The sequence below is a fragment of the Talaromyces marneffei genome, chromosome 3 (assembly GCF_009556855.1).
Source record: "Talaromyces marneffei chromosome 3, complete sequence".
NCBI lineage: Eukaryota > Fungi > Ascomycota > Eurotiomycetes > Eurotiales > Trichocomaceae > Talaromyces > Talaromyces marneffei.
Window position 1 is genome coordinate 2,317,124 of NC_072350.1, and position 26,174 is coordinate 2,343,297.

General features: G+C 46.5%; 10 protein-coding genes across 10 annotated transcripts; 4 read left to right on the top strand and 6 right to left on the bottom strand.

The window, feature by feature from the left end:
• Window positions 1-416: 416 nt before the first annotated feature.
• EYB26_004586 (uncharacterized protein) lies at window positions 417-1,508 on the top strand (the record flags this gene model as incomplete). Its single annotated transcript, XM_054263877.1, has 1 exon — window positions 417-1,508. The coding sequence occupies one exon, from the start codon at window positions 417-419 to the stop codon at window positions 1,506-1,508; it is 1,092 nt and encodes a 363-aa protein (XP_054119852.1).
• A 27-nt stretch (window positions 1,509-1,535) lies between these two features.
• On the bottom strand, window positions 1,536-3,403 carry EYB26_004587 (uncharacterized protein; the record flags this gene model as incomplete). Its single annotated transcript, XM_054263878.1, has 4 exons — window positions 1,536-1,726; window positions 1,794-2,160; window positions 2,220-3,074; window positions 3,134-3,403. 4 exons carry the CDS (start codon window positions 3,401-3,403, stop codon window positions 1,536-1,538), a joined length of 1,683 nt encoding a protein of 560 aa, XP_054119853.1.
• A 1,487-nt stretch (window positions 3,404-4,890) lies between these two features.
• EYB26_004588 (uncharacterized protein) lies at window positions 4,891-6,771 on the top strand (the record flags this gene model as incomplete). Its single annotated transcript, XM_054263879.1, has 4 exons — window positions 4,891-5,251; window positions 5,314-5,770; window positions 5,827-6,343; window positions 6,415-6,771. The coding sequence occupies 4 exons, from the start codon at window positions 4,891-4,893 to the stop codon at window positions 6,769-6,771; spliced, it is 1,692 nt and encodes a 563-aa protein (XP_054119854.1).
• Window positions 6,772-7,100: 329 nt separating this feature from the next.
• Window positions 7,101-8,816, bottom strand: EYB26_004589 (uncharacterized protein; the record flags this gene model as incomplete). Its single annotated transcript, XM_054263880.1, has 8 exons — window positions 7,101-7,287; window positions 7,351-7,538; window positions 7,607-7,684; window positions 7,743-7,800; window positions 7,865-8,185; window positions 8,247-8,330; window positions 8,412-8,662; window positions 8,736-8,816. 8 exons carry the CDS (start codon window positions 8,814-8,816, stop codon window positions 7,101-7,103), a joined length of 1,248 nt encoding a protein of 415 aa, XP_054119855.1.
• Window positions 8,817-11,414: 2,598 nt separating this feature from the next.
• Window positions 11,415-11,871, bottom strand: EYB26_004590 (uncharacterized protein; the record flags this gene model as incomplete). Its single annotated transcript, XM_054263881.1, has 3 exons — window positions 11,415-11,590; window positions 11,677-11,736; window positions 11,811-11,871. The coding sequence occupies 3 exons, from the start codon at window positions 11,869-11,871 to the stop codon at window positions 11,415-11,417; spliced, it is 297 nt and encodes a 98-aa protein (XP_054119856.1).
• A 3,386-nt stretch (window positions 11,872-15,257) lies between these two features.
• On the bottom strand, window positions 15,258-16,632 carry EYB26_004591 (uncharacterized protein; the record flags this gene model as incomplete). The annotated part of the gene is made up of 2 exons (XM_054263882.1): window positions 15,258-15,447; window positions 15,521-16,632. 2 exons carry the CDS (start codon window positions 16,630-16,632, stop codon window positions 15,258-15,260), a joined length of 1,302 nt encoding a protein of 433 aa, XP_054119857.1.
• Window positions 16,633-19,072: 2,440 nt separating this feature from the next.
• EYB26_004592 (uncharacterized protein) lies at window positions 19,073-20,305 on the bottom strand (the record flags this gene model as incomplete). The annotated part of the gene is made up of 3 exons (XM_054263883.1): window positions 19,073-19,274; window positions 19,349-19,856; window positions 19,939-20,305. The coding sequence occupies 3 exons, from the start codon at window positions 20,303-20,305 to the stop codon at window positions 19,073-19,075; spliced, it is 1,077 nt and encodes a 358-aa protein (XP_054119858.1).
• A 778-nt stretch (window positions 20,306-21,083) lies between these two features.
• Window positions 21,084-22,385, top strand: EYB26_004593 (uncharacterized protein; the record flags this gene model as incomplete). The annotated part of the gene is made up of 3 exons (XM_054263884.1): window positions 21,084-21,284; window positions 21,344-22,090; window positions 22,152-22,385. 3 exons carry the CDS (start codon window positions 21,084-21,086, stop codon window positions 22,383-22,385), a joined length of 1,182 nt encoding a protein of 393 aa, XP_054119859.1.
• A 434-nt stretch (window positions 22,386-22,819) lies between these two features.
• On the top strand, window positions 22,820-23,890 carry EYB26_004594 (uncharacterized protein; the record flags this gene model as incomplete). Its single annotated transcript, XM_054263885.1, has 1 exon — window positions 22,820-23,890. The coding sequence occupies one exon, from the start codon at window positions 22,820-22,822 to the stop codon at window positions 23,888-23,890; it is 1,071 nt and encodes a 356-aa protein (XP_054119860.1).
• Window positions 23,891-24,075: 185 nt separating this feature from the next.
• EYB26_004595 (uncharacterized protein) lies at window positions 24,076-25,895 on the bottom strand (the record flags this gene model as incomplete). Its single annotated transcript, XM_054263886.1, has 2 exons — window positions 24,076-25,425; window positions 25,491-25,895. The coding sequence occupies 2 exons, from the start codon at window positions 25,893-25,895 to the stop codon at window positions 24,076-24,078; spliced, it is 1,755 nt and encodes a 584-aa protein (XP_054119861.1).
• Between the last annotated feature and the right edge of the window lie 279 nt (window positions 25,896-26,174).

The following is a 26,174-nucleotide window of genomic DNA, read 5'->3' on the forward strand; positions in this document are numbered from 1 at the left end:
CTCAGTTAACGTTAACCTCAACAGTCAGCCCTTCAAAGATTGTGCTCTCCACTACAAAATCCACTTTCCAAACCATTCTTCACACTATGGAGGTATCTGTAACCAGGAGAAACGGGAGAAACCCGAAACTGAGAACCGCATGCGATAGATGCTACCAGCTCAAAGAAAGATGCGAGCGTACAACGACCTCTGTCCTCTGTGCAAGGTGCGAGAGACTAGGACTAGATTGTGCCACGATACGGCCAGTGCGACCCGTCGGTAGAAGGGTTAAACATGAGAACCAAGTGTCTAAACTTGCGTCAGGCAAACGCAGAAAGCTGCAGCATCACCAACATGACATCGACAGCATCGACGCATGTTTGGACAACCCCGAAGAAAAAGAATTGTTGCAATTTCTCCTGGGCCAGACTGACAGCATGGATAATTACGTCGTGTGCCCGAGCTTTCAAGCTGAGCAGCAGCATTCGCTCGCGGCACAGTTGCCAACTGCTTTGCCACTGCTCAAGGATGCTTATCTTGCATGTGCTATTACGATAAAACAGCTTCAATCTGACAACGTTGCGGACACAGATGCCAACAGCAGTATACGATATATCACGAAAGCTATGAGTGCCTTACACTCTCTGTCTACCTCGTGTTCAGAAAACGCAATTTTATGCCAAACTCTAGGAAGTATGCTGGCTTTCTCGATCTATTCGGTTATCGGTGTAGGAGTCCCAGAAATTTGCAAATACTGCCTCGACACAGCAAATCCATCCGTGGAAACAGGGACAACAATATCTAGAACAAACAAAGGTTCGTGGGAGAGCTTTCTGGTGCTTCTGGAGACCATGGACTGCCTGGTCCACCGGCAAAAGCCGACAGTAAGGATTCAGACACCAGCCTCTGGTGTTGTTGATCGCCACCTGGGTCTCTGCTTACCTCTCATGCCTTATTATTATGATTTGTGTGTGATCAACAATTCTCTTGCCCATTCAACTGACCTGGCCGCTTCAGCTCTTCTTCAAAAGCAGCTAAATGATATTCAATCCGTTGTTGAATCATGGCAGCCGTCGAACATGGATCAACTTGTTGGGCAGTTTGATTCGACGGAAATTGCGCACCTTCTTGCACAAGCCAAGGTATATCGTCTGGGAGCGCTCCTGGTGGGCCACCGGTTGCGATATCGATTAGGTGAGGAGGATTCACAGGCCGCAATATGGTCCAAGGAAATCATCATGGAGCTTGAAATGGCATACCAAGTCACGAAGCGATGTGTTCGTTTCGTGACATTACCTTTCATCGTCGCGGCAGTTGAAGTTCGAGATAAGACTTCACGCTCAAAAACGCTCAAGCTTGTGGACGATTGCGTCGATCAATACGCCCCGACCTTGAAAAAGGCAACCAAGAAATTCTTGTGCAATGTCTGGCGCGAGCGGGATTCGAATTTTACGGGTTATTGGTTCGATTTAGTATATAAACCATGTCCAGTGCTAGATTCCTTCGGCAAGGTTCACTTTGGTAGCTAATAAACTGAGCGGATGCCTTCTGCTACTCTAATGCTTGTTTAGGATTGAGTCTAGTACAGCTGCCGCATTCAATAAGGATTCATCTTTGTGTTTATATCCCTGCTTGTTTAGGATTGAGTCTAGTACAGCTGCCGCATTCAATAAGGATTCATCTTTGTGTTTATATCCCACCACCATGATACCAACCGGTGCGTCCTTGTACTGTTCTGGGCCGGTGTCTGTGAAAGTATGTGTGAGCTTGGGCTACAAAAGCCAAACCAGGAAAAAGAAAAAAGGTATGCCTACATAGACTGTATAGCTTCTTATCCTCTAGGCCAAATTGGGCGTTGCTCAAATCGTCAGTGGAATCAGTGTCCCGCACATGATCTGTAGGAACCACAATTGCTGGATAATCAAGATAGTTCCATAGGCTACTATAAGCGGCCTTGACCCAGGTGTCCAGTGGAACTGCTGTATGTGGCGCTGGTGGCATTAAAATCACATCTATCTCGTTGTCACGGAACAACTTGAGGTAGTTCTTTGCAGCCTCTGCTCGGCGGACATTCAGATCGAAGAAGCCTTTAAGATCCGTTCCTGGAAGCGATAGGAGACCGATATTTTCGAGTGAGGGGATAGCTGGTTCCCCTGTCCGCGCAAACTGTTCGTAGTAGTACTTTATCTTTTGGTCAGTCTACAGCTGGCATGCCCAGGCAGGGAGTTTGGTGGGCTCACATCATTTCCTAATAGCGCGAAGTATCTCATGATGTCTTGATAATGCAATCCGACGTTGGGGAGGGTGATTGGAATGATTTCAATGCTGTCATTGCCGCGGAGAAGATCGACTGATTGGTCTAAGGCACGTCTAACTGGCGGCGACGGGGTAAAAACGCCGTCATTTTGAGCAACGCCAATCCGCAGCTTGCGTACAGGTCGAAGATCTGTCCATGGAATCGAGATTGAAGTGCTGTCGTATTTCCAGGTGTCTGCTTGCATAACCGTTTTTAGAAGCAGAGAGCAATCCCGAAGTGAGGTCGCCATAGGCCCGGCTGTTGAACGGATACCATCTGTCCCCGGCGTGGTGACGTCTCGAACACCGTCATGAGGAATCAGACCTACGCTGGGCCTGAATCCATAGATCCCGTTGCAGACCGCTGGGACACGAATACTGCCGCCAATATCTGTGCCAAATCCGAGGATGCTGCCTCGAAGCGCAATGAGCGCACCTTCACCTCCTGTACTTCCACCCGCCGTGAGTGATTTGTTGCGAGGGTTCAAGGTTCTACCAAAGATGTTGTTGTCGGTATCTCCAGTCATGATTGTCTGAGGCAGATTGGTCTTGCAGTAAAGAACGGCACCCAGGTCAATCAGCATAGCAGCCAGAGCGCTGTTTTCCTCTGCCGGCTGGTGTACATAACAACCCATCCCAGTCGATGTATCATACCCAGAAACTTGGAAACTATCCTTGAGTGAGATCGGTAGTCCAAACAGTGGCGGGAGGGCATCCCGAGACATTTGGCCGTATTCTAGGTCAAGCTTCTTGGCCCGTTCAATAGCATCGTCGAAAAAGATCTCCGTCAAACAGTTCGTCTGTCACAAGTTCGGGGGTTAGCAAACTTTCTTCAATAGGGATTTTTCAGGAAACGGACTAGTTGGTGAGCAATAGCAGCCCTTTTGCAAAAGGCTACAGTCACTTGTTCAACAGACCAGACTCTAGCCTTGAGCTTTTCGAGAAGCGCCGTTGCATCGTAGTTGGAAGTGATTTTGGCTTCTTGTTCGTCCAATAGCCCGCAGGAAAGTGGTACATCCATAACGTTGGAAACGTCTTGAAACTTCTCTGCAAGGATCCGCCAACTCTTGGGGATCTTGTCCTGTTGTACCGCTTTCTTCGCTGCGGCGAGGATCTTGTAGTTGGTCATGACTGGTGCCATTTATTTTTTTTATTTTTTTATTTTTTGAAATTGCAGAATTTGGACAAAAAATTAAAATCAATGAAGTTTGCGTTATGTAAGAGTGATTCTAGAAGTAAGAGTCTTGTCAAACCTGGACATTCTATGCTATTTATCATCGTCTTACAACCTCAAAATGACATCGGCCATCGCGAGGCCCGTATGAGGACTACATAATGTTGGTTTGCAAATCTCCGGCCCCGGTTCGGGACTTGAAACTGACTCCGGCTCGAAGACAGCAATGCTGTAAATTAATATTAAGCCTGAGATTCCATTATTACTGAATATACGTTGAATCTTGAGTCGCGATGTTTTAGGGCTAGGGTGGGGCTATGTACGATGGCGGTTGAGTCTTGCATGTAGTACCGATAGGTAAGGTCCGGTCAACCTTCCGGCCCACCAGGACCATCCCATGGACCGGCGATATCAATCAAGCTTGTAAGGTTAGTCAGCGTAGACTCGATCCATGAAGTTCGAAAATCCGTCCAGTAGTCATTTCTGGGGCCCACACATGTAGCTTGAGAATTGATAGGCCGGAATTCTGGTCAGAATTGAACGTGATCACGGCTGAGTTATAAATGGAAGGATGCGGGCGATTACGATACTCGAGCTTCAGCTAACTTGATACCAGTCCGATACCTATCCACTACGTATAGGGAGCTACGAGACTCTAGCTGACCACCCACAACCCAATTGCCGTGTGAAACTGGCTCAGGCAGGACGTGGATCCTTGTCATGCTAGGACCATGAACAACATTTTCAAGTTCGGTGCTACGCGGGCAATAAAGCAGTTCAAAGGCTTCCGAAAAAAGTCAAGGTTCCCACGGTCATCATGCTAGCCTATCTGAACTCTGGGTACAACCTCGGTCTCAATACCGTGGACACATGAAGTCATTCTGGCGAATTCAGGTTCATCTGCTGTACCCTGATAATAAAAACTCAGCAAGTGGAATTCGCCAAGTACAGCTGCTAATCCTGCTCTGTGTAGGGACAAAAAGACAACTGCGAAGCTAGGAAGTGACACTGACGAATATTCGTAGCGCAGAAGCTGTCAACAAAAGCCCTGAAATCACGTGATGCCGGTCGGCGGTCTAGTCCTAAACAGAAATAGTCCATTATTTTGCCTCCGTGTCGGAAGTCGGAACAAAATTGAAGAAGTTTCCTCTATAAACATACTCATAGTAAACAATTACCTTCGCTTTTGATGGGAAACAGAGATTTGTACATAGTTCTTTGTTGCGCTCCAAGCAAAATACTCACTCACTCGAAATATCAAGCTCCCAATCGTTCGTTCTACTGCACATTGTCTTCCGCCTCCCCGCCACCGCGAAATCAATAGCCGGGCCTCTTCCGCGGACCCGTTCCGTACTCATACCAGAAGTCACTCATTCTACTTGCATTTTCATGCAACACATCGATTATGCCTACGAGGTGAAATTGCATACCTGAGGAGCAAAATGAACCGAAATTCGATTGCAGCATGTACAAAATGCGTACATACAATTTCACGAGCAACAGTTAATCGGGCGCATCCGGTTTCGGCAACTTGTCGGCCGACATCGAGTCGAATTCATTCGGTAAACCGAGCGTTGACAATATCACGACACACATCGTCACGAGCGCTATCAAACAGTTCATTTGCGCAAAACAAGGCCTGCAGAGTATCTGTTTCGCCTAGAGGACGGTCAATACGTTCCTTTGCGACTGCGCACGCTGCCTCGGCATTACAGCAAGGCGATGGAGAGGGAGAAGGTCCTATACCCGAGTACGAAAGAAGGGTCAAGGCGGATTTGCTAAGAGATGATCCGCACCAGAGGAGTATGCCTGAACCTGTCTTTGCTTTACAAAGTTTAACTTGACTAACTCGGTGACTACGCAAGATATCATCAGCCACCTCCAATGCCTTCATGATATGTTAAAGTCGTATACGCCTCCGCCAATCGTCCACCCTTCCCCAGATGATCTCCAAGAGGACGCGAAATCGTCGTTTTGGGGCTCCCTTTTCGGACGAGGTGCTGCCCGTTCGGACGTTCCGCGCCCACGTCCTGAAAATCTAGCCAGGGGACTTTATATGTACGGAGATGTTGGCTGCGGAAAGACTATGCTTATGGATTTGTTTTACGACACCATACCTTCGAATATAAAGAGGAAGAAGCGAATACATTTCCATAATTTCATGCAAGGAGTGCATAAAGACCTTCACGCCGTCAAAAAGGCTCGAGGTCGCGAGTTTGATGCGTTACCCATGGTTGCGGCGAATATTGCGGAGACCGCTAATGTTTTGTGCTTTGATGAGTTTCAGTGTACGGATATCGCAGATGCTATGGTGTTGCGAAGGTAAACAACCCACCCATGTGATTATTCATACCGTATCTCTCGACTAACCAGGGTAGATTCCTGGAGCTTTTGATGTCTCATGGTGTGGTCATGGTAACCACTTCAAACCGACATCCTGACGATCTTTACAAGAATGGTATCCAAAGAGAGCATTTCATTCCATGCATAAAGTTACTCAAAAAGGAGCTCGAAGTTCTCAATCTAAACTCGGAAACCGATTACCGCAAAATTCCACGGCCTCCTTCTGGAGTTTACCACCATCCGTTAGACAAAGCAGCTGAACAACATGCCGAGAAGTGGTTCGAGTACCTGGGAGATCCACAGAACGATCCTCCGCACCCAGCAACTCATGAAGTTTGGGGTCGCGAAATCCCGGTTCCCTCTGCGAGTGGACGAGCGGCCAAATTTTCGTTTCAGGAACTTATCGGTCGTGCCTCTGGCGCAGCTGATTACCTTGAACTAGTTCGGCATTATGATGCATTCATTGTGACCGATGTTCCTGGAATGACCATCAGAGAGCGTGACTGGGCACGACGATTCATTACATTCATTGACGCAGTATACGAAAGCAAGGTACGTTCCTTTCTACTCAATACTCTTCTACACTACAAATATTAATTAACAACTTTATAAAAAAAATATAGGCAAAACTCGTCCTCACCTCAGCAGTCCCCCTACAAAACCTTTTCATGTCCGAAGCCGAAATCAAATCCTCAACCGACACATCCTCTTCTACTGACGGCCCCGAGGCCCTCCCATCAGACATGCGCCAATTAATGGACGACCTCGGCCTCTCAATGGCCGCACTAAAGTCCACCTCAATTTTCAGCGGTGACGAAGAGCGATTTGCTTTTGCGCGTGCTTTGTCGCGGCTTACTGAAATGGGTAGTAAGCAGTGGGTTGAGCGTGGAATGGGGGTTGGTATGGATGTTACCCAGGGGTTAGAGGATCGAGATGCGTACAAGAAGACGAGAAGTAGGTGGAGTGAGGATAGCATGTAGTGTACATCATACGTCTTTGTTTCTGTGTGTTGATTATGTGTTCATATCATGCGAGCGATGGAGGTTTTTGTTTTTCTCATTGTGGTTCAGCGAGGTATAGATACACATACATGTTATATAGATCATACCCAATGGATATGCATTAGACACACTTCGGATTCAAAGCAAAATTCTATACATCTTCATTGAAACAAGGCACCGTCGAATATCGATCTCGAAAGCTACATATCCGCGGCACTATGACCACCCACAAGATACGTCCTTAACCCATGTATCAGGTCTTCAATGCAATATAACACGCTTTAAAACCTCCCCCCAAATATGAACATTTATTCCGCCAAAAGATCAACATTAACCCTCTTCAATGCATCAACAGCCCACTGCGGCGCATTATGGCGTGACCCATAATAATCCTCGAAAAACTTGCGAATAAACGCGGGATATCGATCTTTGAGAATAGCTTCTCTGATTGAACCCATAAGTGAAAGTTGATATTGAACGTTATGCATCGTGAGTCTAGTAATCATCTCTCGTCAGATTACTAAATCGACAAAGTTAAGGGTGGTTTGGAGAACGTACAGATGAGCTCCAACAGTTTCCTTCACAGCTAGATGGTGGACATATGCCTTTGTAATACCTAATCCGCCTTCGGATTTTGGTCGGCAGCACGGGCATTTACAGCCGTCTTGGATTGGGGAGAAGTCATGTGCGTATGCTTTGTTGCGGAGGTTGATGACGCCGTAGGGGGTGATTGCAGCGCCGAATCTCTGTTATTACGTGTTAGTTGAAAGAAGGGGAAGAGTTTGTGGAGAGAGACATAGGATGGGCAACATACTGCTGTTCGTGTTGGCCATACGCAATCAAACATGTCTGCGCCTAAAGCGACGGAGACGACGAGATCTTCTGGGTATCCCTGTTGAAATCCATATTGTAAGACAAGATCTTCAAAGTCCAATTGAGAATGATCTTACCACTCCCATGACATATCTGGGCTTCCCATCTGGAAGCAGTCCAGTACAAGTGTCGACTCTTTTGAAAGCTTCCGTTAGTGGTCTGTAAGCATACAAGAATATGCGAAGCAAGATTGACTTACACTTTACAGTACTCGTCTTTCGCCTCTCCACCAGATAAACCACCAATCGCAATCCCCGGCGTATCTCGTGCGACCATTTCCTCACAACACTTCCGTCTCAGTTCAAGGTCAAGACCGCCCTGAATAATGCAAAACAGATTCTGTCGTTCGGGATACTTGTGCGCATCGATACAGCGATCGAGCCATCGTACGGATCGTTCCATAGCTTCCTGCATTCTCGCGCGATCCGGCGATGTGGTTACGATAACGTCGTCGAGTTGCATCATAATGTCGGAGCCAATTGAGTTCTGGAGGGATATGGAGTGTTCGGGTGTAAGAAGCCTAGTATACTTTGTTAGTATTTAGACCATTCGCTGAAGCTCGCTGAAGAGGGGAGTCATACATCGGTGTGCCATCATGCGGACTCAGAAACCTTACGCCTTCTTCTGTGACAGTAGCCAGCTTCAATAAGGAGACCATTTGGAATCTACATATTTTAATATTAGTTCATACTCCAAGGCAATAAGCTCCGGGGATCGAGACGGCCCATTCTCAGAGTAATGCTCACCCGCCACTATCCGTCAATATATTCCTATCCCAACCCTGAAATTTATGTGCTCCACCGACAAGGTCCAACACTTCCTGGCCCGGTTTCAAGCCGAGATGATATGTATTATTCAGGCAAAGCATACAACCAGAATCTTTCAATTGATCATACGTCAAGCCCTTGAGGGAGGCCTGAGTAGCGACGGGCATGAATATCGGAAGCGGAACAGAGCCATGAGGTAGGTGTAACGTGCTCGCTCGGGCTTTAGTGGTCTATGCGAGTGGAAAGGCGTAGAGTTAGAATGGTTCCAAATAAGCATGTGAGGATTGAGTGAGTAAAGCCTACAGAACATTTTGCGTGCAAGTCAAATGTCAATGCAGAGGGCATCGACTTGCGAGGAGACGTAGATGGGGTAGCTGTCGACATAGTTGCAGCTCGAATTCCGCGGGGGACAACTGCAAGAACCCCAGCTGCAGTCGGCACCCGAAACCGATTTAATCGTATAATGTTTTCTTGATATCAAAAGTATTGAAATTGAGACATGAGCGTCACTAAGAGGCTTTTGTGTTTGGTATATAGTGGTTTATCTTTTGGAAATTTGTTGTGATGAGGGGATTCAGATCTCCGCGTCGAGGCCGCCGGGATGAAACTTTTTGTGGTGTTTGACATGTTTGTATTGCATTCTTAGTCATTACGCTTACGTAAGAATGGCATCAATATGCCTCGGCTCATAAGTCCCCCCTGAGTAATTTAATTCTTCACGGATCGGAAGTTAAATCCAAATTAAGTAACTAGTGAAAAGTGCAATGAACTACGTAACTATCTTATCACGATTCTTCGCCCCTTAGTTAGTTAGGAAATGCGATTACGCTTACGCAATTCGGATTGCCACGAAGAATGCAAACCTGTCGGTTAAAAGTGGGCAATTACCATTCTTTATCGAGTAAGAAAAATAACTTTTCAATGGAATTATCATGACTTGACAGGGGTTCTAGAGTCTAACAGGGGTATGAAGACGCTCATGTGAGAACTTCTCCATAGCGTTTATGTATACACTCAAGTACCCGGTACTTGATCGTAGCTCGGCGTAGTAGCACGTACATGGTACATGGAACATTGCATGCAGACAGATTCGTCACGGAAAAGAAGCGAGGCGAGTTACGCCACCGATCTATGGTTATAGTAAGTTGCATGTTTTTTGTCACGTACATTAGTCACTTATTGTAGGTAGCTAGCTACGTACGTACATGTATTTAGTCAATTGATCTGGGCCAGCCTCACTTTTTTTTCGTTCTTATTGTGCGTTGTGCATAATCAGCGTCTCGCTTGACATGAACCGATCGAGTTTGCGCCTCAAACTAGCACGAGTGATTAGATCATTATCGTCACATCTGTCACCAAAGTCACAACCTTAGTACGTACTTGAAGCACACTCATCAAAAAGCGTTCTTTGTCACATGTCATCACAAATTACTGGCCAATCAGGGGCAATTATCGTCTGAAAATGCGGTTAGCCTGAACCCGTCGGCCCGTCACGATCGACTGGTTCGGGAGGGCGGGAATACGGGAAGACAAAATCCTTCTTTTTACTACATGCCTTCCCTTGGTACAAGCTGCCTACAGGGGACATAATATACAGTACCAAGATCTTAGTGATGCGTGGGTTTGAAGAGCAGGCTATAAATTGTCCAATGAGCTGGACTTGTTCGAATAACGGATCCTCCAATTTCCTCTATTCGTCACTCGGTCTCCCCGAGTCTCCACCAGAGATCATTTCATTTTGCAACGGCCCCTCCAATGAAGATACCAAGCGTCAAGTGAGTGATGCCTATTTGCATGGGGAAGGCGAATGTAACAACGGTATGTGATAGTGATTCCGTCACATAAATGGTCTAATCAAAAGAACCGAAGTCAATGTGATGAGAAACATGAGGCTTGAAGAAAAACCACATTTTCTTTAAAAATCATTTGTGCGACGTCACAGCCTCGCCCCTCTCTCCATTATTCCTCGCCAAACTGCAGTAGTACACAAATACATCAAATAATAAGATACGAAGTTCTTAGGGCTAAGCTGTAACTAACGTTCTTTAGACCTTAGTGTTATGCAAAGCGGCCCGTCCAACTGCGCATGCATGAAAAAAAAAAATTTAGCTAAATTATCGCTACCCAAGAATAACAGAAAAAAAGACCATTGAAACTACTACTACCTCGCTAGAATAAGCGCCTTCCGTGGTGATTCGGATCAGGTACCACTTGACATCAGTAAGCTACGTAGCAGGTACGTTTGATGGAGCTTCTAGGCCTGTTGCACAGAATGTCATAGTCTCCCCGCAATACTCCGAAACCTTGTTTGATTTTTTTTCGTCTCTTTTTTCGGATGATGGCTGTGGAATATCATGTCAGATTCAATTTCAGTAGGTCCATGATACATCAGTCATAAAAAAAGCCCAGAAAGGTAAGAATTGAAGGTCGATTGCATATCATATCCTGTCATTCAGAAGAGAAATAAAAGAAAAAAGAGAAAGAAAGAAACTCCTGATCCACATTCCCAAAATTGCATTCCTTCGATTTCCCATTGCGCATAGAGAACGAAAATAATCATATCGTAACTTCGTGCTGAAAATCATTGCCCCAGTTGTTGTTTTGTGCATGTGTGTATAATGTGGAGAGCCGGAAGGAGAAAAACAAAAGAAATTGTACAGAGGAAAAAAAACGGCCTCGGAAAATATGAGTATGGAGATCGGCCATCGCCGAGCGATGGACAATACCAGGCGCTCGTTGTCGTCAAGGAAATAAAACAGAAATAGAGGGAGGAGATGTTGGCGGAAAGGTCGTGCGTTCGACGCATACTTTTTCGCATCCCGAGTTGAGTATTCAGCACATGCTTGCATCCAAGTTGTATTCCAAAACAAAAGTATCAGTACAAGTCATCTTCATAAGCGTAGCGTCAAGACAATTCCGAACAGATTCCCCCGCTCTGCAAGGGAATCATGCGTTGTGTTTATCGTTCGCATCAGATCGCTCTTAAAATTGACCCGAGTAATTTGTCTGGGGGACGAAGGGTTGAGGATCCAACTTCCTGATTGCGACCTCGGCAGCATCCTCTTTGGCGTTGTTGAGGTATTGACCGTCGTACCAGTATCGAGCGGCGAAACTCCCGCCTCCTACGTTGACGGTTGCTGACCAAGCGGTTCTACCTCCTGGAGAGAAAAGAAAGAGAAACAGAGTTAACGACGTATCGAGCATAGAAGATAGAAAGGAAGAAAGAAAGGAAGGAAGATCGTACCACGTCGATCTGACACGATATGGAACTCGGGAGCTGCCAATCCGTTTTTCGAGCAGTGGTCTAGATGAAGAGTTAATGTTAATAAGGTGGAACCATCGAAGAAAAAAGATGAGTTCAAGTAAATCAATGCGAACCCCCTAGCATCTTTTGCCAATTAGGCATTGCTCCCTGGCCCCCAGCAGTCGAAGTAGACATAGTAATGAGATCGGATTCTCTTGATTCGATATAGGGATGTAAAAATGGAAAGTGACTTGGGAAAAGAGGAGAGCGAGGCGATGTTCCCTTCCCAGCAAGTGTGATCTGATTGGTACCAAGATTGACCCTTTGTTGTAAATGACGGGAAGGTGGTCAACACACTTTCAAATGGCAAGACACGACTAGATACAAATACAATAAAAAGTCGTGTTGTCGGAGCGGGATAGACAGCACAGCAAGACGGCAACTTATAGGTAGTGGATTCCCCTTGAGGAAGGCTTGGTTCTAGTCAAAGTAGGAGGAAGAGGAGAGAGAATAAAAATATATATCCTACACAAATGAGTGACAGGAGGGGAAGGTCATATTAAATGCCATTGGCATGTCACCAGAAGAGAATTGGAGGAGGAGGATGGATGTATGTATTGAATGGTTTGCAGATGGATAACATCGGACATTTGCCCCTCTTCATGTACAAGTTCGGCGGAGAGAGAGGGACCAATATGCATGAATAAGAGCAGGATCTGTATGTGTGGATGAAGCCAAGTAGCCTCCCATTTAAAAAAAAAAAAAGGGCAACAATAGAGAAATTAGGCGTGTGAGTGTGTGAGGAAAGAAAATAAAATATTGAAAAACATGTGTGAAGTGACAAGCCAGAAAATGAAATGCCCCTCCAGATGTTGTTGTCATCCACTCGGTTAGTGGCTAGGGTTGCTTTGCTTTTGCAGCACATCAAAATAATCAATAAAAATCAATAAAATAAATAAATCAAAAACGAGGAACATGCGGATCATAGGAAAAGAGGCTGCAGGCAGGGGACGGCCCGTCGCACATTAGGTACCTAGGCAAATTGCCTGACCATTTATAGACAGACGTTTAATACATCCTTAGGCCTTGAAGCGGCCGACTCTTACGATTATGCACAAGCCTGGGGCCGTGATCGATCGGTAGGGATGTTAAGCTGTAGGGGTAAGAAGGGTCTTCATTAGGGAGGGAAACAATTAAGGCAAGTAAAGAAAATGAAAAAGCAAATACATATGATGATGATGATGATGATGTCTACTCTACAGAGGAGAGGAACCCATGGATGAGGGGCATGAATTGGTTGGCCGAGAAGAAGGGAGACAAGAGGAGTGGAGGAGAAAGAATAGAGGGTCCAATTAGCCTACAGACATGTTTGGTTTATTTCCAGCGATAGCTGTCAAGCCAGTGAACGTGGTTCTAGCAAACTGGTTATCGGATTTGACATGCAGATAGAAGTGGATAGGGAATCTTGAAGAGAAGGGGAAAGGTTGGAAAAAATGGGGCAAGAAACAGACGAACATCACGCGAAAGCCTAAAGGCGGAGTATTTCCCGGGACCTGCTGACGAATCATTTTATAAATAACGCGAAGGAATTTATCATTTGATGGGCACATAAAAATCAACTTGAACTTGATAGGAAGGAACTTGACCTGGACCCGTCCTGACTTGACGCCTTGTTGCACACTCCCCTGTCCAGCCAGTTGGGCTCCGCGGTATGTATACCTAGGTAAGTCGATTTCCGAATGACAAAAGAGGAATAGCAGATCAAGAGTTAGGGCAAGGTGATAGGAGGATTGAGAGTGTCGTGGAGAACTGAATTAGTGTACCATGGTACCCTACGCCTGCCAGCACATCACCTCGATCCATGGAACCGATACATTGAAAGGATTGTTTACTGGACGACAGCTAACTATCTAGCTACATGACAGGTAAGTAATAACCTACATAGGCAACTTGGCCGGACAATACGATAGGGCACAGAATGAAACAATGAATGAATAGAGCCATGGTTATTGATGATGAATTGTTGTGGCCAACGTGTAGGTCATCCACGCTGGCCCAGACAATCGCCGGAGAACCAAAGCGGCCATTACCCAATTTGCAATTTTCAATGGAAGAAAATCAACAACGGCACATACTAGACATGTATTCATTCATGTAGGTACTCGGTTGCACTTCAATGTTGTTTTTCGCTAAATGCGGCTTCTGAATGTGCTGACTTTTTTTTCAACAACGGCAACAGCCCATGTGTGTACACAGTACAAACATATACCTACCTCCTTCACTAACCACACACAAAAATACTTCCATGGGTATGTACCATACTTGACAATAGACATGGGGCATTTATGCAGAAAAGAAAATCCAACGTCGGGCAAGGGGGGAAAGGGGGGGGGGGGCCAACAGCCCTTTTCTCTTTTAAAAGAAGATTAAAAAATCGCTGATTGGCTGCTTTACTTTTATTTATTCTATTTTTTCAATCCTGTCAGAGTCTGCCCTTGCGCACACTTTGTTGGCGGCTATTCGATGTAGCACCACTATCCGCACTATGTTGGCACCATTTTGGGCATTCATACCTGCAGATATTCGGTCTATTGATAGGAATGACATTTTCTTGTGGGGGATTTTTTTTCTTTCTTTCGTCGACTAGCTTCTCAATAAACATATATGTATATGTAAGGCGGAAATAGTGAGATTTACCGCATCATTATGTAGCATTCTTCTCTGCGTTGGTTTTCTCTATGTTTGAACCAAGAGTGAAAGCAAGCAAGAAGGGCCAAAAAATTGCCTAAATCGGAACCTGCCTTTTTCGGGGGGGGTTTGCCTCTTTTCGCCTAAGCCCTAACTTTATTTGGTCAGTACCAGAACAGAAGGGAATTGGGGGTCTGGAGCAGCAGCACAATACTTATCATACAGAGCTATTAATTTGTATCCCTTGTGAATGTCAAAAAAAAATGTCCTGCAACACTTGAATGAGATGGTGCCATCTAAAGGTCCTTAGGCAATGAATTCGCACTTGAATCCTTAGATAATCAATGACGGCAAGTACGACCTTTTGCATGTGATATTAGCTGTTGACATGTATAGTATGACTCGCAGACGGGGGATAGACACTAGGTATTGGCTATATCCCTACCGAGAGATGCATTTTCTATTCAATCATTTGAAGAAATCCATATTCAAGTCCACTCTATCGTAGTAGGCGTCTGAAACAGAGCCATTTCGAAATCGAGGTAAGACAGAAAGATGGCATCCATGTAACACCCGTCTCCACGAAATGCGACAGTGGCTGGCATCGTACAGCAGGAGCGAAGCGGCCAAAGCATTAATTCTGAAGAAATCGAAATCGGGATTGGATTAAAGGAAAGGCATCAATTCAGACAAAAGTCCAGTAAGATTCGCGCGTCCGATCATTAGGAGCTGCATCCCACCCAAAAAATATCTATACAAAACGCCGACCATAACCCGGCGACGAGTATATACTATCATAAATAAACATAATCATAAACACAAATAGCGGCTTGCGCTCTTGAAGTCAAATACTTCTTGTCTGTATGTCGTGAATTTAGGTAGATGAAACAATATCAAGCCGACCCGCGGCGATGAAAGATTTCATCAATCAATCGTTTCGGACCCAAAGAGTCCAAGTGTATATTTTGTAGAAATGAAGAAGCCCTCCTATGACCCATGTTTAGTCTGACCTGTCGTTTGTTGTGCCATCGACGTCTGATGCTGTCATCCACGAGGACCATGATTCCGGTAGCTACAATGACGCTTTTGAAAGTCGTTAGTCGGAACATGGTACAAAACACCCGAAGGGAAAATAAGAAGAAGAATTGGAACATACTCAGCAACATCAGGCATTCTCTCATAAACCGACGAGTCACTAATCCACATCGAACATTTCGGCACCCAGCCTCCCTTTTCTTCTTCCTCCATCAGCTCCATAGGCGTCAGGATTTCGGGCACTATGTAGGCAACTGTCCTTGACGACTCGAGATTGACGAGATGATATGAAACTTCATTCAAGTCTCCTTCGCGTCTGAATTCTCGTCGCCATTGATACCTTGTACTCCAGTACTCGAATTCGTATCTTTTCGAAGGAGTGACGCCAACCCGGGACAGTTCGACATGTGCGTAGTTGCAGAACTCAAGAAGCATGGTATTCGATAACTTTTCTTCGGCTGGCCAGGAGGAAGTAGGCTCGTCATGCATCAGGTCCTGTAACGGCGAGGACTTGGGCAGCGATTGATGATGTGAATGTTTGCTGCCATTATTAAGCTTCAGAAACCCATTCGCGGAATTCTTATCACTCGAGCCCGAACCCGGTCGCAACCCGTTCAAGGCTGTGCTCCACGACCTCCGTAGATTCGGTCGTTGTGAATGAGACATCTGCGTCAATCGTCTCGAATGACATACTTCGCGACCTGAATCCCGACAATAACGCCTGAAAGAAAAGTTTCGACTGTGCAGATCGTGCATCCTCAGATGGAAAAGCGTAACTTCCTGTTGTCGCGTTCGGTCTCTGCGATTCAGAAGCGTGTCGACGCGCAGATTCATGTTTCCGTCTAACGTGGAATCGTCATGGTGGATGAAGAGACGCCGACCGGACGGGAACAGGTCGGCAAATGTCGCTGAGTTGGATGGGATCGCACTTGATGCGAATGTTTCTTGTCGATCGGTAACAACTTCATATCGAGGCTCTTTCTCTTCTTCTGCTTGTTTTGGGAAGTCTTCAAAGGAAGGAACTGTTGATGCATAGGTTGAATTGGAGTTGCGAGGATCTTCTGTGAAAAAAGGTGCCGCGAAGGACTCGTCTTCCTTTTCTGTGATGGTTATACGACGGCTGTGTTCTGTTGGTGCTGTGCTTCTGGAATGGACAGAGTCCGCGGTACTCGAAGTGCTTGATTGACTGCCCTGCATTGGTCCATTCTGATATGTTGTCGTGGGTGAGGACATCATGAGATGATGACCCAACCAATGAGATTGAGTCGGTTTTGTCTGGGTAAAAGTAACACGGAGAGAAGTGAATCTTGCACAAAAACCCCAAATATCGCGTTCAAACTGGATATTAGTACTGAAATCGTATTCTTCTTATTATTTCGGCGTCATTCATTCATTCATGCCTTGCCGGTGGGTCGAATCCTTTTTGGGTTTGAACAACAAACAACATCACCCAACATGAACACTTGCGGCCAGACTGGAATGCCAGATCACGAATCATGCGTCGACACAAAAGAAGCGCGCGGGGGCAAAATGCGAGAATTACGTCGAACTCGAGGAATGGCAATCAATTAATCGATGTATCGTCGGTAGCCAAGTATGTTGTGTATTTTGGACTTGCGCAATTATAATTAGCATGCCAGGGCGAGAGACATCAATTCAATATTCGACGCTGAATGAGAAATCGGGTTTCACATTCAATTAATAATTTCAGACATAAATAGTTAAAATAACTTATGTTAAAGTATGAAGGAAAAGCAAATGGGGATTCGATAGTTCTAAGTAAGGCGAGGTAAATCGAGATGAAAATGGCCCGCCTGACTCTTACCGTGGAGTCCGTGAGCTGCACAGGGTAGAAAGAGGGGTGGGAGACCGTTAGTGTGGATGGCACACACACCACACCCACACCCAGCCTGGCGAATCTTATGATGCGAGGCCGGGAACGAGCGGTTACTTCAAAATATTGGCATGGGATTCGAGCCTAGGTTGAATACTCGGCACACATATACGTACAAGAATAGTACACTGACTAGCACCGATCGACCTGTGACAGGTTCCTCAAGCCTCAAACTCCAGCGCCTGCCACGCAGCACGCTATATACAATTAGGGCTAGATTCGGGGCAACTAGCTGACTGAGACTGCCGGAGTACGTAGGCATTACTGTGTACGTAGTATGTACTAAGTTATGTAGTAGGCAAATGCTGTTGTGGCGCTGAGCCTTGGGAGGCCCCAGCTAGGCTGACTTAGCGGGCGCGTGCCCTAACATGAGGGTTTGTGTAGACCGTCGCATGTTCTCGACGAGATCAATATCCTGATCCAATCGATCTGCTTGCTTACACCATACTCGCTGCCTCACTTTCTCTTTGACCATGTTGTGGTAATTCCATGGTCGGCGTTCGTGCCTTATTTACCAGAGAATCTTGTGTACTATGGAAATACCTGTCGGCCACGAACCTCAAACATGTCATGATCCAAAATTCTCCATTCCAAGGCTCGTCATCAAATTCTAGATTCCACCACGTTACACGAGCTGATACGTAACCATCATCTAATTCTGTTTCTAGAGTTGCAGATGACACCTACTAGAAAATATATACAGTAGTTAGTACTCATCGTAGTATGTAGGTTACGTATCCCCTATTCGGCGGGTTTCAGCTCGGTATGTACAGTATCTAACCCCGATTATTCGTTTGACAGGCTCCTCCGTACTACATAGTACGTAGCTACTGCATATTTTCCGAATGCCACTCGTACAATTAATTCGACATACTCTGTAACTACATCCTGTCAGCTTTCGGGCTGTAACGCCGGCCTAACTTCTTACGGGCCCTAGGTTTACCCCGTGTGTTTCATTGCAGAGGAGATACTGTCTCGGAGCTGACGAGGAGCCATTTCCGGAAGCTGGAGCTGTCGGGGGTAAATTAACTGGATACTCCATAGTTACTACTATGCACGTACCATGTACTATTTAGTATGATCCAACCAAAAAGAAAATATCACTTGCCGTGTGAGCAATCCGAAATGCTACTGTGAACGAGAACGAGGAGTGCTGCAAACCATCATCATTGGTTTCGGTGTGATTAGCTTCCCTACCTCCCAAAAGAGGACGGCTTTGTTTCATTCGTTGTGATGGAGCAGATGCAAAACATACCATAGTACACTTTTATTGGATGTCTTTTACCGCGTTTGAAATTGGCATCTGACCACAGACGTATCAGAGACTGCAGAGGACGCAGTATGTAGTAATAATATAAAGAGCGTGGAGACCAGAAGACTCCTTACATGCGTGTATCGTACCTAATCGTTCACCAATTGGGCGAGTTTGGGGCAGGCGCTTGCAGGTGATCTGGATCATGACACGAGCGATCAACAGTTTAACTTAATAGAAAGGGGATTGACATCATGCGTTGAAGAAAACTATCCGCCGTGGGTGGGATTTTCAACTGTACTTGCCTGATTATGCTGAGTTTTATTACATATGGATAGTTGATCAACTAGCGGATTTGGCCAAAGTCGAATTACCATGCAATCAATCTTCTACATCAGTCTAGATACGTCTTCCGGCTGTCGACGCAGGAAAAATGAATAATGCAAATGCTCGCTACACTTGATATTCCATGCAGCCACGGAAAATCTTCGCCGTTCTTAGCAGTTTGCAGCTGACCGCTACGTTTATCAAATCTGGACCCAGAGAGGCTTGGGCAACGGCTCTCCAGGCTTGATCCTCAATGCCGACTCATGTGTGAGATCCGGAGGCTGCACGCTGGAAGCTGGAGGACTGAGTCCGACATAGGCCTGGCGGCGCTCAGGAGTGCCGGACGAGACTGACCATGTATACAAGCCATAGTAGGTAGCGATCGAATGCACGAGCCATCGTCTAGCGAATCAATACTCAGCCATTGTTCGACGATGACGGCCTTGAATTACAGGAGAAAAGGAAATGGTACTCACCCGAAAACAGCACCTGGATCTTGAGCTAGACTTTCAAACACCATCTTTTGTCCATCTTCAAGCCCTTCAGCAATGCTCTTGGCCTTCTCTTGGCGGCTGCGAGCATCATGCATTTGACCGTTCCGACCGACAAACACAATCTCCTCGTCCGAATCCTCATACTCGGAGTTCTCGGAGCTGTCGAACTCGCGCTCCAGTTGTTTGTCATTCCACTTCTCAAGGAATCGTCGGATATCCTCTTCCAAATCTTGTAGCATACCGCGAGCGGCCCGGGCGTGTTTCAGAGACTTGCGAATTTCTTTTGAGACTCGACTCTTCTCGTCTTCATGTTCCTTGTTGTTGTTCTTCTTCGCTTGCTTCAATGACTTGCTGTGCTCTTTGTGCGCAAAATGGCTATCCCACAGGGGCGCCAAGTAGTATGGAACGGGATCGTGTCGGGGATGCGTCGGTTGGACGGACCAGTCACCAGGAGCTGGAGGTTGGGCCCAGGGGTTGCTCAAAAGACGATCTATCCCGGTTAGTTGACTTCATTCTTCAACAAATGCCCCAGACAGCAATCGGATCAGTTCTGGTGGGTCAAGGCTAAATACCATTCTCCCATCGTTGCCTGCGGCGACTGCCCTCTTTGCCCTTCAAAAAGGCCTCGCGTCTCTTCAGACTGTCACGCCGAAGTGGCTCACGGCGACGGTATACAGTTGTCTCATCGGTCGACTTGGAGCTGATTTTCACACGAGGGACGGATGGCTTGACGTTCGCAGTGATGGGCTCGTCAAGAGGAATAGATAGGGCAGTCGATGTGTCTCTGATTCCATCTACAAATTCCACTTGGGCAACAGAGTCGGAGATGTCCAGAATTTGTAGCGAAGCGGCAGCTTGTTCTGTCCATGCAGAGATATCCTGCTGGGTCAGATTGCTGGCTGTTGCGCGCTCATTGCGTACAGTCGGATGGATCGCCATGGTTAAGGGGAGTGCGTGGGGGTTGCGAGTGACAAGTCAAGTGATTCTCGGGTAAGCACTGGATGAGTGACCCGTAAATTGATAAAACCCAGAGGCGAGAATGAAGCTGTCGAACAGGCGGCACTGAGAGATGGCGAGATGGGAGATGAGAGATGGGGGATGGTGATGAAAGGTGTGAAGATTGAGGATACCTGGCGAACCAAACCCTGCGATAAGCCGATCCAAAGTCCGCATCCCCGAGCGCGTTGATAACGTGTGGTCTCAGACCGCGCTGTAATTGGCAGATACTCTCCAACGCGTCTCTGGTTGGTCAGCCGCCCGACCTGAGGGCCCACCTGCCCGTCGACTCATCCTGATTCATCCTCCGTCACTTTTCCTTTTCGTCTGTGTTAGGTCCTTATTCTTCGAATAACTGTGTCGTGATGCAGGTATCCAAGAATCGTTGTCGTGGGCTTGCTAACTTACGCATTTGTAGTTTCAGCATGGAAGATGCACTCCAAGTGTGATGTAGAGCGCGGAGCAAGTCGGCCGACGGACTACGGCTAAATATAGTAAGTGATGTGTATTGTATCACGTGCTCCCCCGGCATATGATAACATCGATCAAGATAAGCTAGGCCAGCTCGTAGATAACTAGCGTAGCGTCACATCACTGCCTCGTCGTGGGACTCTCTATTAATCACCTCGGTCTTTCTCCATCTATACATTAGAACTGTCGCTTGCTTAACTTATCAAGTGTATCTCGTCAGTCCTTAGACAACCACAACCACAACCACACCATGAAGCTACAGGCCGTCCTCGCATTGGGCGCTGCCATCCAGTCTGCCTCGGTTGCCGCTGTTCCGTTTGAACAAATCCCTCTCGCTGATCACGTACCCAGTACCAAGGCACCGCTACCCCAGACTGAAAAGTATCTTATTGAATTGGCTCCATACGACACGCGTTGGGTGACCGAAGAGGAGAAGTGGAAACTCAAGCTTGTGAGAGCTCTTTGCGTTGCTTCGATGAACTATCACTAATCATGTTCCTCGTGGCTTAGGATGGAGTCAATTTCATTGATATCACCGAAGAAACCCAAGCCGGCTTCTACCCCAAGTTCTTCACAAGCAACGCCGTGCAATATCCTACCAAGCTCCCCCACAATGACACCATCAAGTCGTTATCCACGAAACTAGACAAGAAGAATATGCAACACAACCTAGAACACTTCACTTCCTTCCACACCAGATATTACAAATCGCAATATGGAATTGAATCCGCTACCTGGCTATATGAGCAGATTAGCGACATTATTAAGAAGTCCGGCGCCGCTGCTCACGGGGCTACGGTGGAGAAGTTTGCCCACCCGTGGGGCCAATTCAGCACCATTGCACGTATCCCTGGACAAACCAACAAGACCGTGGTCTTGGGTGCTCACCAGGATAGCATCAACTTGTTCCTTCCCTCTATTCTTGCCGCTCCCGGCGCAGATGACGATGGAAGCGGAACTGTGACAATTCTAGAAGTGCTGCGCACTCTGCTTTTGTCTCCGGATATTGTTGCTGGCAATGCTACCAATACAATCGAGTTCCATTGGTACTCTGCTGAAGAGGGCGGTCTGCTCGGCTCTCAAGCCGTCTTCTCCAACTACCGACAGAATGATCGCGATATCAAAGCCATGTTGCAACAGGATATGACTGGATTCGTGCAGGGCACACTCGATGCTGGCAAAGAAGAGTCTGTTGGGGTTATTATAGACTTTGTTGACGCGCCATTGACACAATTCATCAAAGACATTATTACCCAGGTAGGAATATTCCTCAGATCCGTGTTAAGACAATAAATATACTGACGAGTATCGATTCCAGTACTGTGATATCCCATTTGTCGAGACCAAGTGTGGCTATGCCTGCTCCGACCACGCATCCGCCAGCCGCTATGGCTATCCTTCTGCTTTTGTCATTGAGTCCGAGTTCCAAGATAGCGACAAGCACATTCACTCCACGGATGATTTGATCAAATACCTGAGCTTCGACCACATGCTTCAACATGCCAAGATGAGCTTGGCCTTTGCCTACGAACTTGCATATGCTCCTTTGTAAAGGAGCTAGACCGTCGATATATATCGCTCTGGAGAGCTTGGACTCTACTACCTTTTGGCTTCTGTTTTTTTACCAACCTACGTCATAAGTCTGGCCTTCAGTATCCATGCCACAATGAACCTATGTAAATAATATGACAATGATGGCAAATGCTCCCATCTTTACATTACACATTGAGTGAACAACTAGTCACTGTATTTCTCATGTGGTGACGCTATCTTATCAGACTTATCTCGATCATCATAGATTTGTAGTGGATCCCAGTAAGGTCCCTAATTCGCCGATCCCGGCCCACAACCAAACTCTTAGCCATGGCTAAATCTTCGTGTGAATCTCTACATTGTTTCACACTCTATTCATCATACAGAGTACAATTAATATACAACCCCCCCCTTCCACCAATTCTACAAACACATGAGAAGAAGCCAGACAAGATGGACTACAGCAAAGAACTAGAACTAGCAGCCCTCACAGTCCAACGAGCCTCAAAACTCACAAAATCCATCCTCGCCGCCGTCGACAAAGGCGCCCTAGACAAAAAGGATAATACACCGGTCACAATAGCCGATTTTGCGGCCCAGGCACTTATTATCAGTGCCGTTCATGCCGTGTTTCCGGATGATGGGTTTGTGGGTGAAGAGTCGGCTGCGGCGTTGAGGGAGAACCCGGAGTTGTTGGAGAGGGTTTGGGGGCTTGTTTCTGCTTTTCAGAATGATAGTAGTCATAATTTGGCGACGCCGTCGTCGCCGGAAGAGATGCTTACCCTGATTGACCTTGGTGGTAAAGGTCAGGGGGGCCCAAAGGGGCGTATTTGGGTGCTGGATCCCGTTGATGGGACGGCGACATTTATCCAGGGACAGCAATACGTCGTTTGTCTCGCGTTACTAGAAGATGGGGAGCAGAAATTAGGCGTTCTGGGCTGTCCGAATCTGCCCGTCGGTGCCACTGAGGTTCATGAGGACATAGTCGACAAGGACGGTGATGGACAGATGGTATATGCCGTTGCGGGTCAAGGCGCATATATTCGACCTATGAATTACTCTTCGGGACGGACGGTCTTAGAGCCTGCGGTTCCCATACCCAAATACCCAGCAGATTTCAAAACAAGCGATATACGCTTCGTCGACTGCAAACACTCAAACTCAACAAACTACGAAAAACATGCCCTCGTCGCCTCAAAGCTCGGCGTTCCTTGGCCTGCAGCGGTAGACCTATGGTCCGCACAAATGCGTTATGTGGCCGTTATCACCAACGGTGGGGGAAACACGTTGACCAAGATCTTGCAAAAGGATTCGTATCGTTCTTGTCTTTGGGATCATGTGGGTGGAATGCTTATCGCACAGGAGGTGGGTTGTGTGATTACGGATTTGAGGGGGAAGTCGATAGATTGTGGATTGGGGAGGACGTTGGCTGGGGCTTTTGGGTTGGTTTGCGCGCCTGCTTCTGTGTATTTGGATGTTTTGAAGGCGGTGCAGGAGGTGGTTGGTATTGACTCACAGATCTAGTATAACTTCTACAAGCTTTTGCTCTTTCATTACGTGTATATATATCCGGTGGATGATCGTGATGACTTATAATTTTGAAAGATACACTAATATACCAAATACTCTATCAAGACCTCGCTAATTGATCACAGCGCACACCAAAATGACACCTCATCTATAGGTAGGATATCCTGTTAATGCATCTGCTACTCTCCTTCAAAATGTTTCAAGTCTTCTACCAATGGAGTGATTATCGATTGGAACACTGTCCTCTGAAATTCTTCGTCATCAAATTTGACGTCTTTCCTACCAGGCCAAACCAGACACTTGTCAACGACCTCCTGATACCCTATCCCACTCTCGTTAAGGACATCTGGAAGAAGACGATGGGCAGTTTTGAGATTTGCTACCGCCTCTACAGGGTCACCATCCTCAGGTTTACGCAATGAGGCGATAGTCTGACCTAGGGATAACTCGACAAGCGCCAGGACTAGGGGGAAGAGGATTTCATTTCGGATAAGATGTGTTGGAGGGCTGTTTTGTTGTGCCGTTGGCGTACCGACCTGATTGGCATTTTCTGGTGGTGTCTGCTGCACTAGATATATGGAATCAAGAGACTTGTTTTGGGATTCGCTTCTTCTCCTGAGCATAATGTCCTTCGTCCGCCATTGTGCCTTCAGCCAACTACCATGGAACTGGAGGATACCGCTGGAGAGACTGGCGGCTAACCGCAAACGATCGCGTCGTCTGAGAACTATCTTAGATGAATCCTGTATATCCCTTGGGCTTGATGAAGACATGAGCAAGGCTTCGAGTGACTGTAACTGGAGATTTATAGTAGAATCCCCAATGGCATAAATGGTGTGCCGATGGCTCTGGTCAGATAAGAAACCAATCAGTTTTCGTTCTTCGCAAATGCGATTATTGGCTTTAATATCACAGAGGGTGGTGCATAAATTCTTGATTGGTAGTCCCAAGTGGATGCTCTCAACTTTGGGCCATGGAACGCTCTGTAGAGGCAGTGTCGCCAGAGCAAACTTGACCTTAATCTCCCGCACCACAGGGAGTTTGCCCTTCTTTGAAGCCGATCTAGCTTCTGACGTTTGTGTATCGGTCGTTGAGGATTCGGTCTCAACCTCTTGCCAATGCCATGAGGTTGCGGGCTCAAACAAAGCCTTTGAAGTAAGCATCATCCGGAACTTCGGTATCCCGGATGCTTCAGTAGTATCATCGCTTCTGAATACGCCCAGTTGAATTTGGGCGCGATGTTGATCTCGGCAATGACAATTCCAGAATTCCCCACGAGTAATTATGCCGTATAAACTGTACGCAATTCCCCGTGCAGTTTTGATACTCAGTAGCTGTCTTTTTGGTAATCGTTCCTTTCTCCGAATGGTCTCTCGGTATTCTGACTGTTCCACAAGTGTTTGAAGAGTTGCATTGGCATTTTTAATCTTGTCTATATAGTCGGTGTAGATCGATTTGGAGAGTATATCTTTGATCTTCTTGATCTCTCGCTCTGCCACAGGGGAATTATTCCATAGTATCTCGGGCGTCTAGGTGATATTAGAATCTTTTTCCTCGATAGAGTTCCAACATAGAAGAAAAGTAATGCACGCACTTTCATTGAGTCTTGAGTCAATAACCCTAACTTCGCGGAAAACTCTTCCAGCAGCCCTGCTAGTTCTGTCACTGTTCGTATAAAGTTATCGAAGTTTCGACCGAGTTTCTTGCAGAGCATATTTTGAAAGGTTGGATCGTGCCACAAGGGTCCTGAAGGATTATTGATCAACTCGGATATATCTTCTTCGTACTCAACTACACCCTGGAAGCACCGCTCCAGAACATTCTCGAGAATGGTTCGCTGAGTGGAAAGGCTGTTGTAATAGCTTTCCATGTGCTGTCGATACTTTCGACTTCGAAAGGTTTTGAGCGTTTCGAACCCCTGCACATAGTTGTCTGCCTGATTGACTATCAAGGGCAGAATGGCAAGAGCGATGCCGGCAGCCTCTATACCTGTTACCATTGTGATTCCCCTTGATGAATAAAGGAAATTTTGCAAAAGGCTGTTCCAGCAAGGCTACGACTTCATCTATAGCTAAGAACTTGCTGGCTACCCCGCACAGCACCCCCGCTCATTTGCAAGGCTGCGTGTGATACCTGTACATCCAATGCTAACGAGGTATTTCAGTAGTGTGGGAGTATTCCACATCACAACTACCTTTTGAGACCTTTCTTTGATCTACTCAGTCTTATCGCATGTACTGATCCTATAAGACTGCTTCTACGAAAATTCGCATTCATC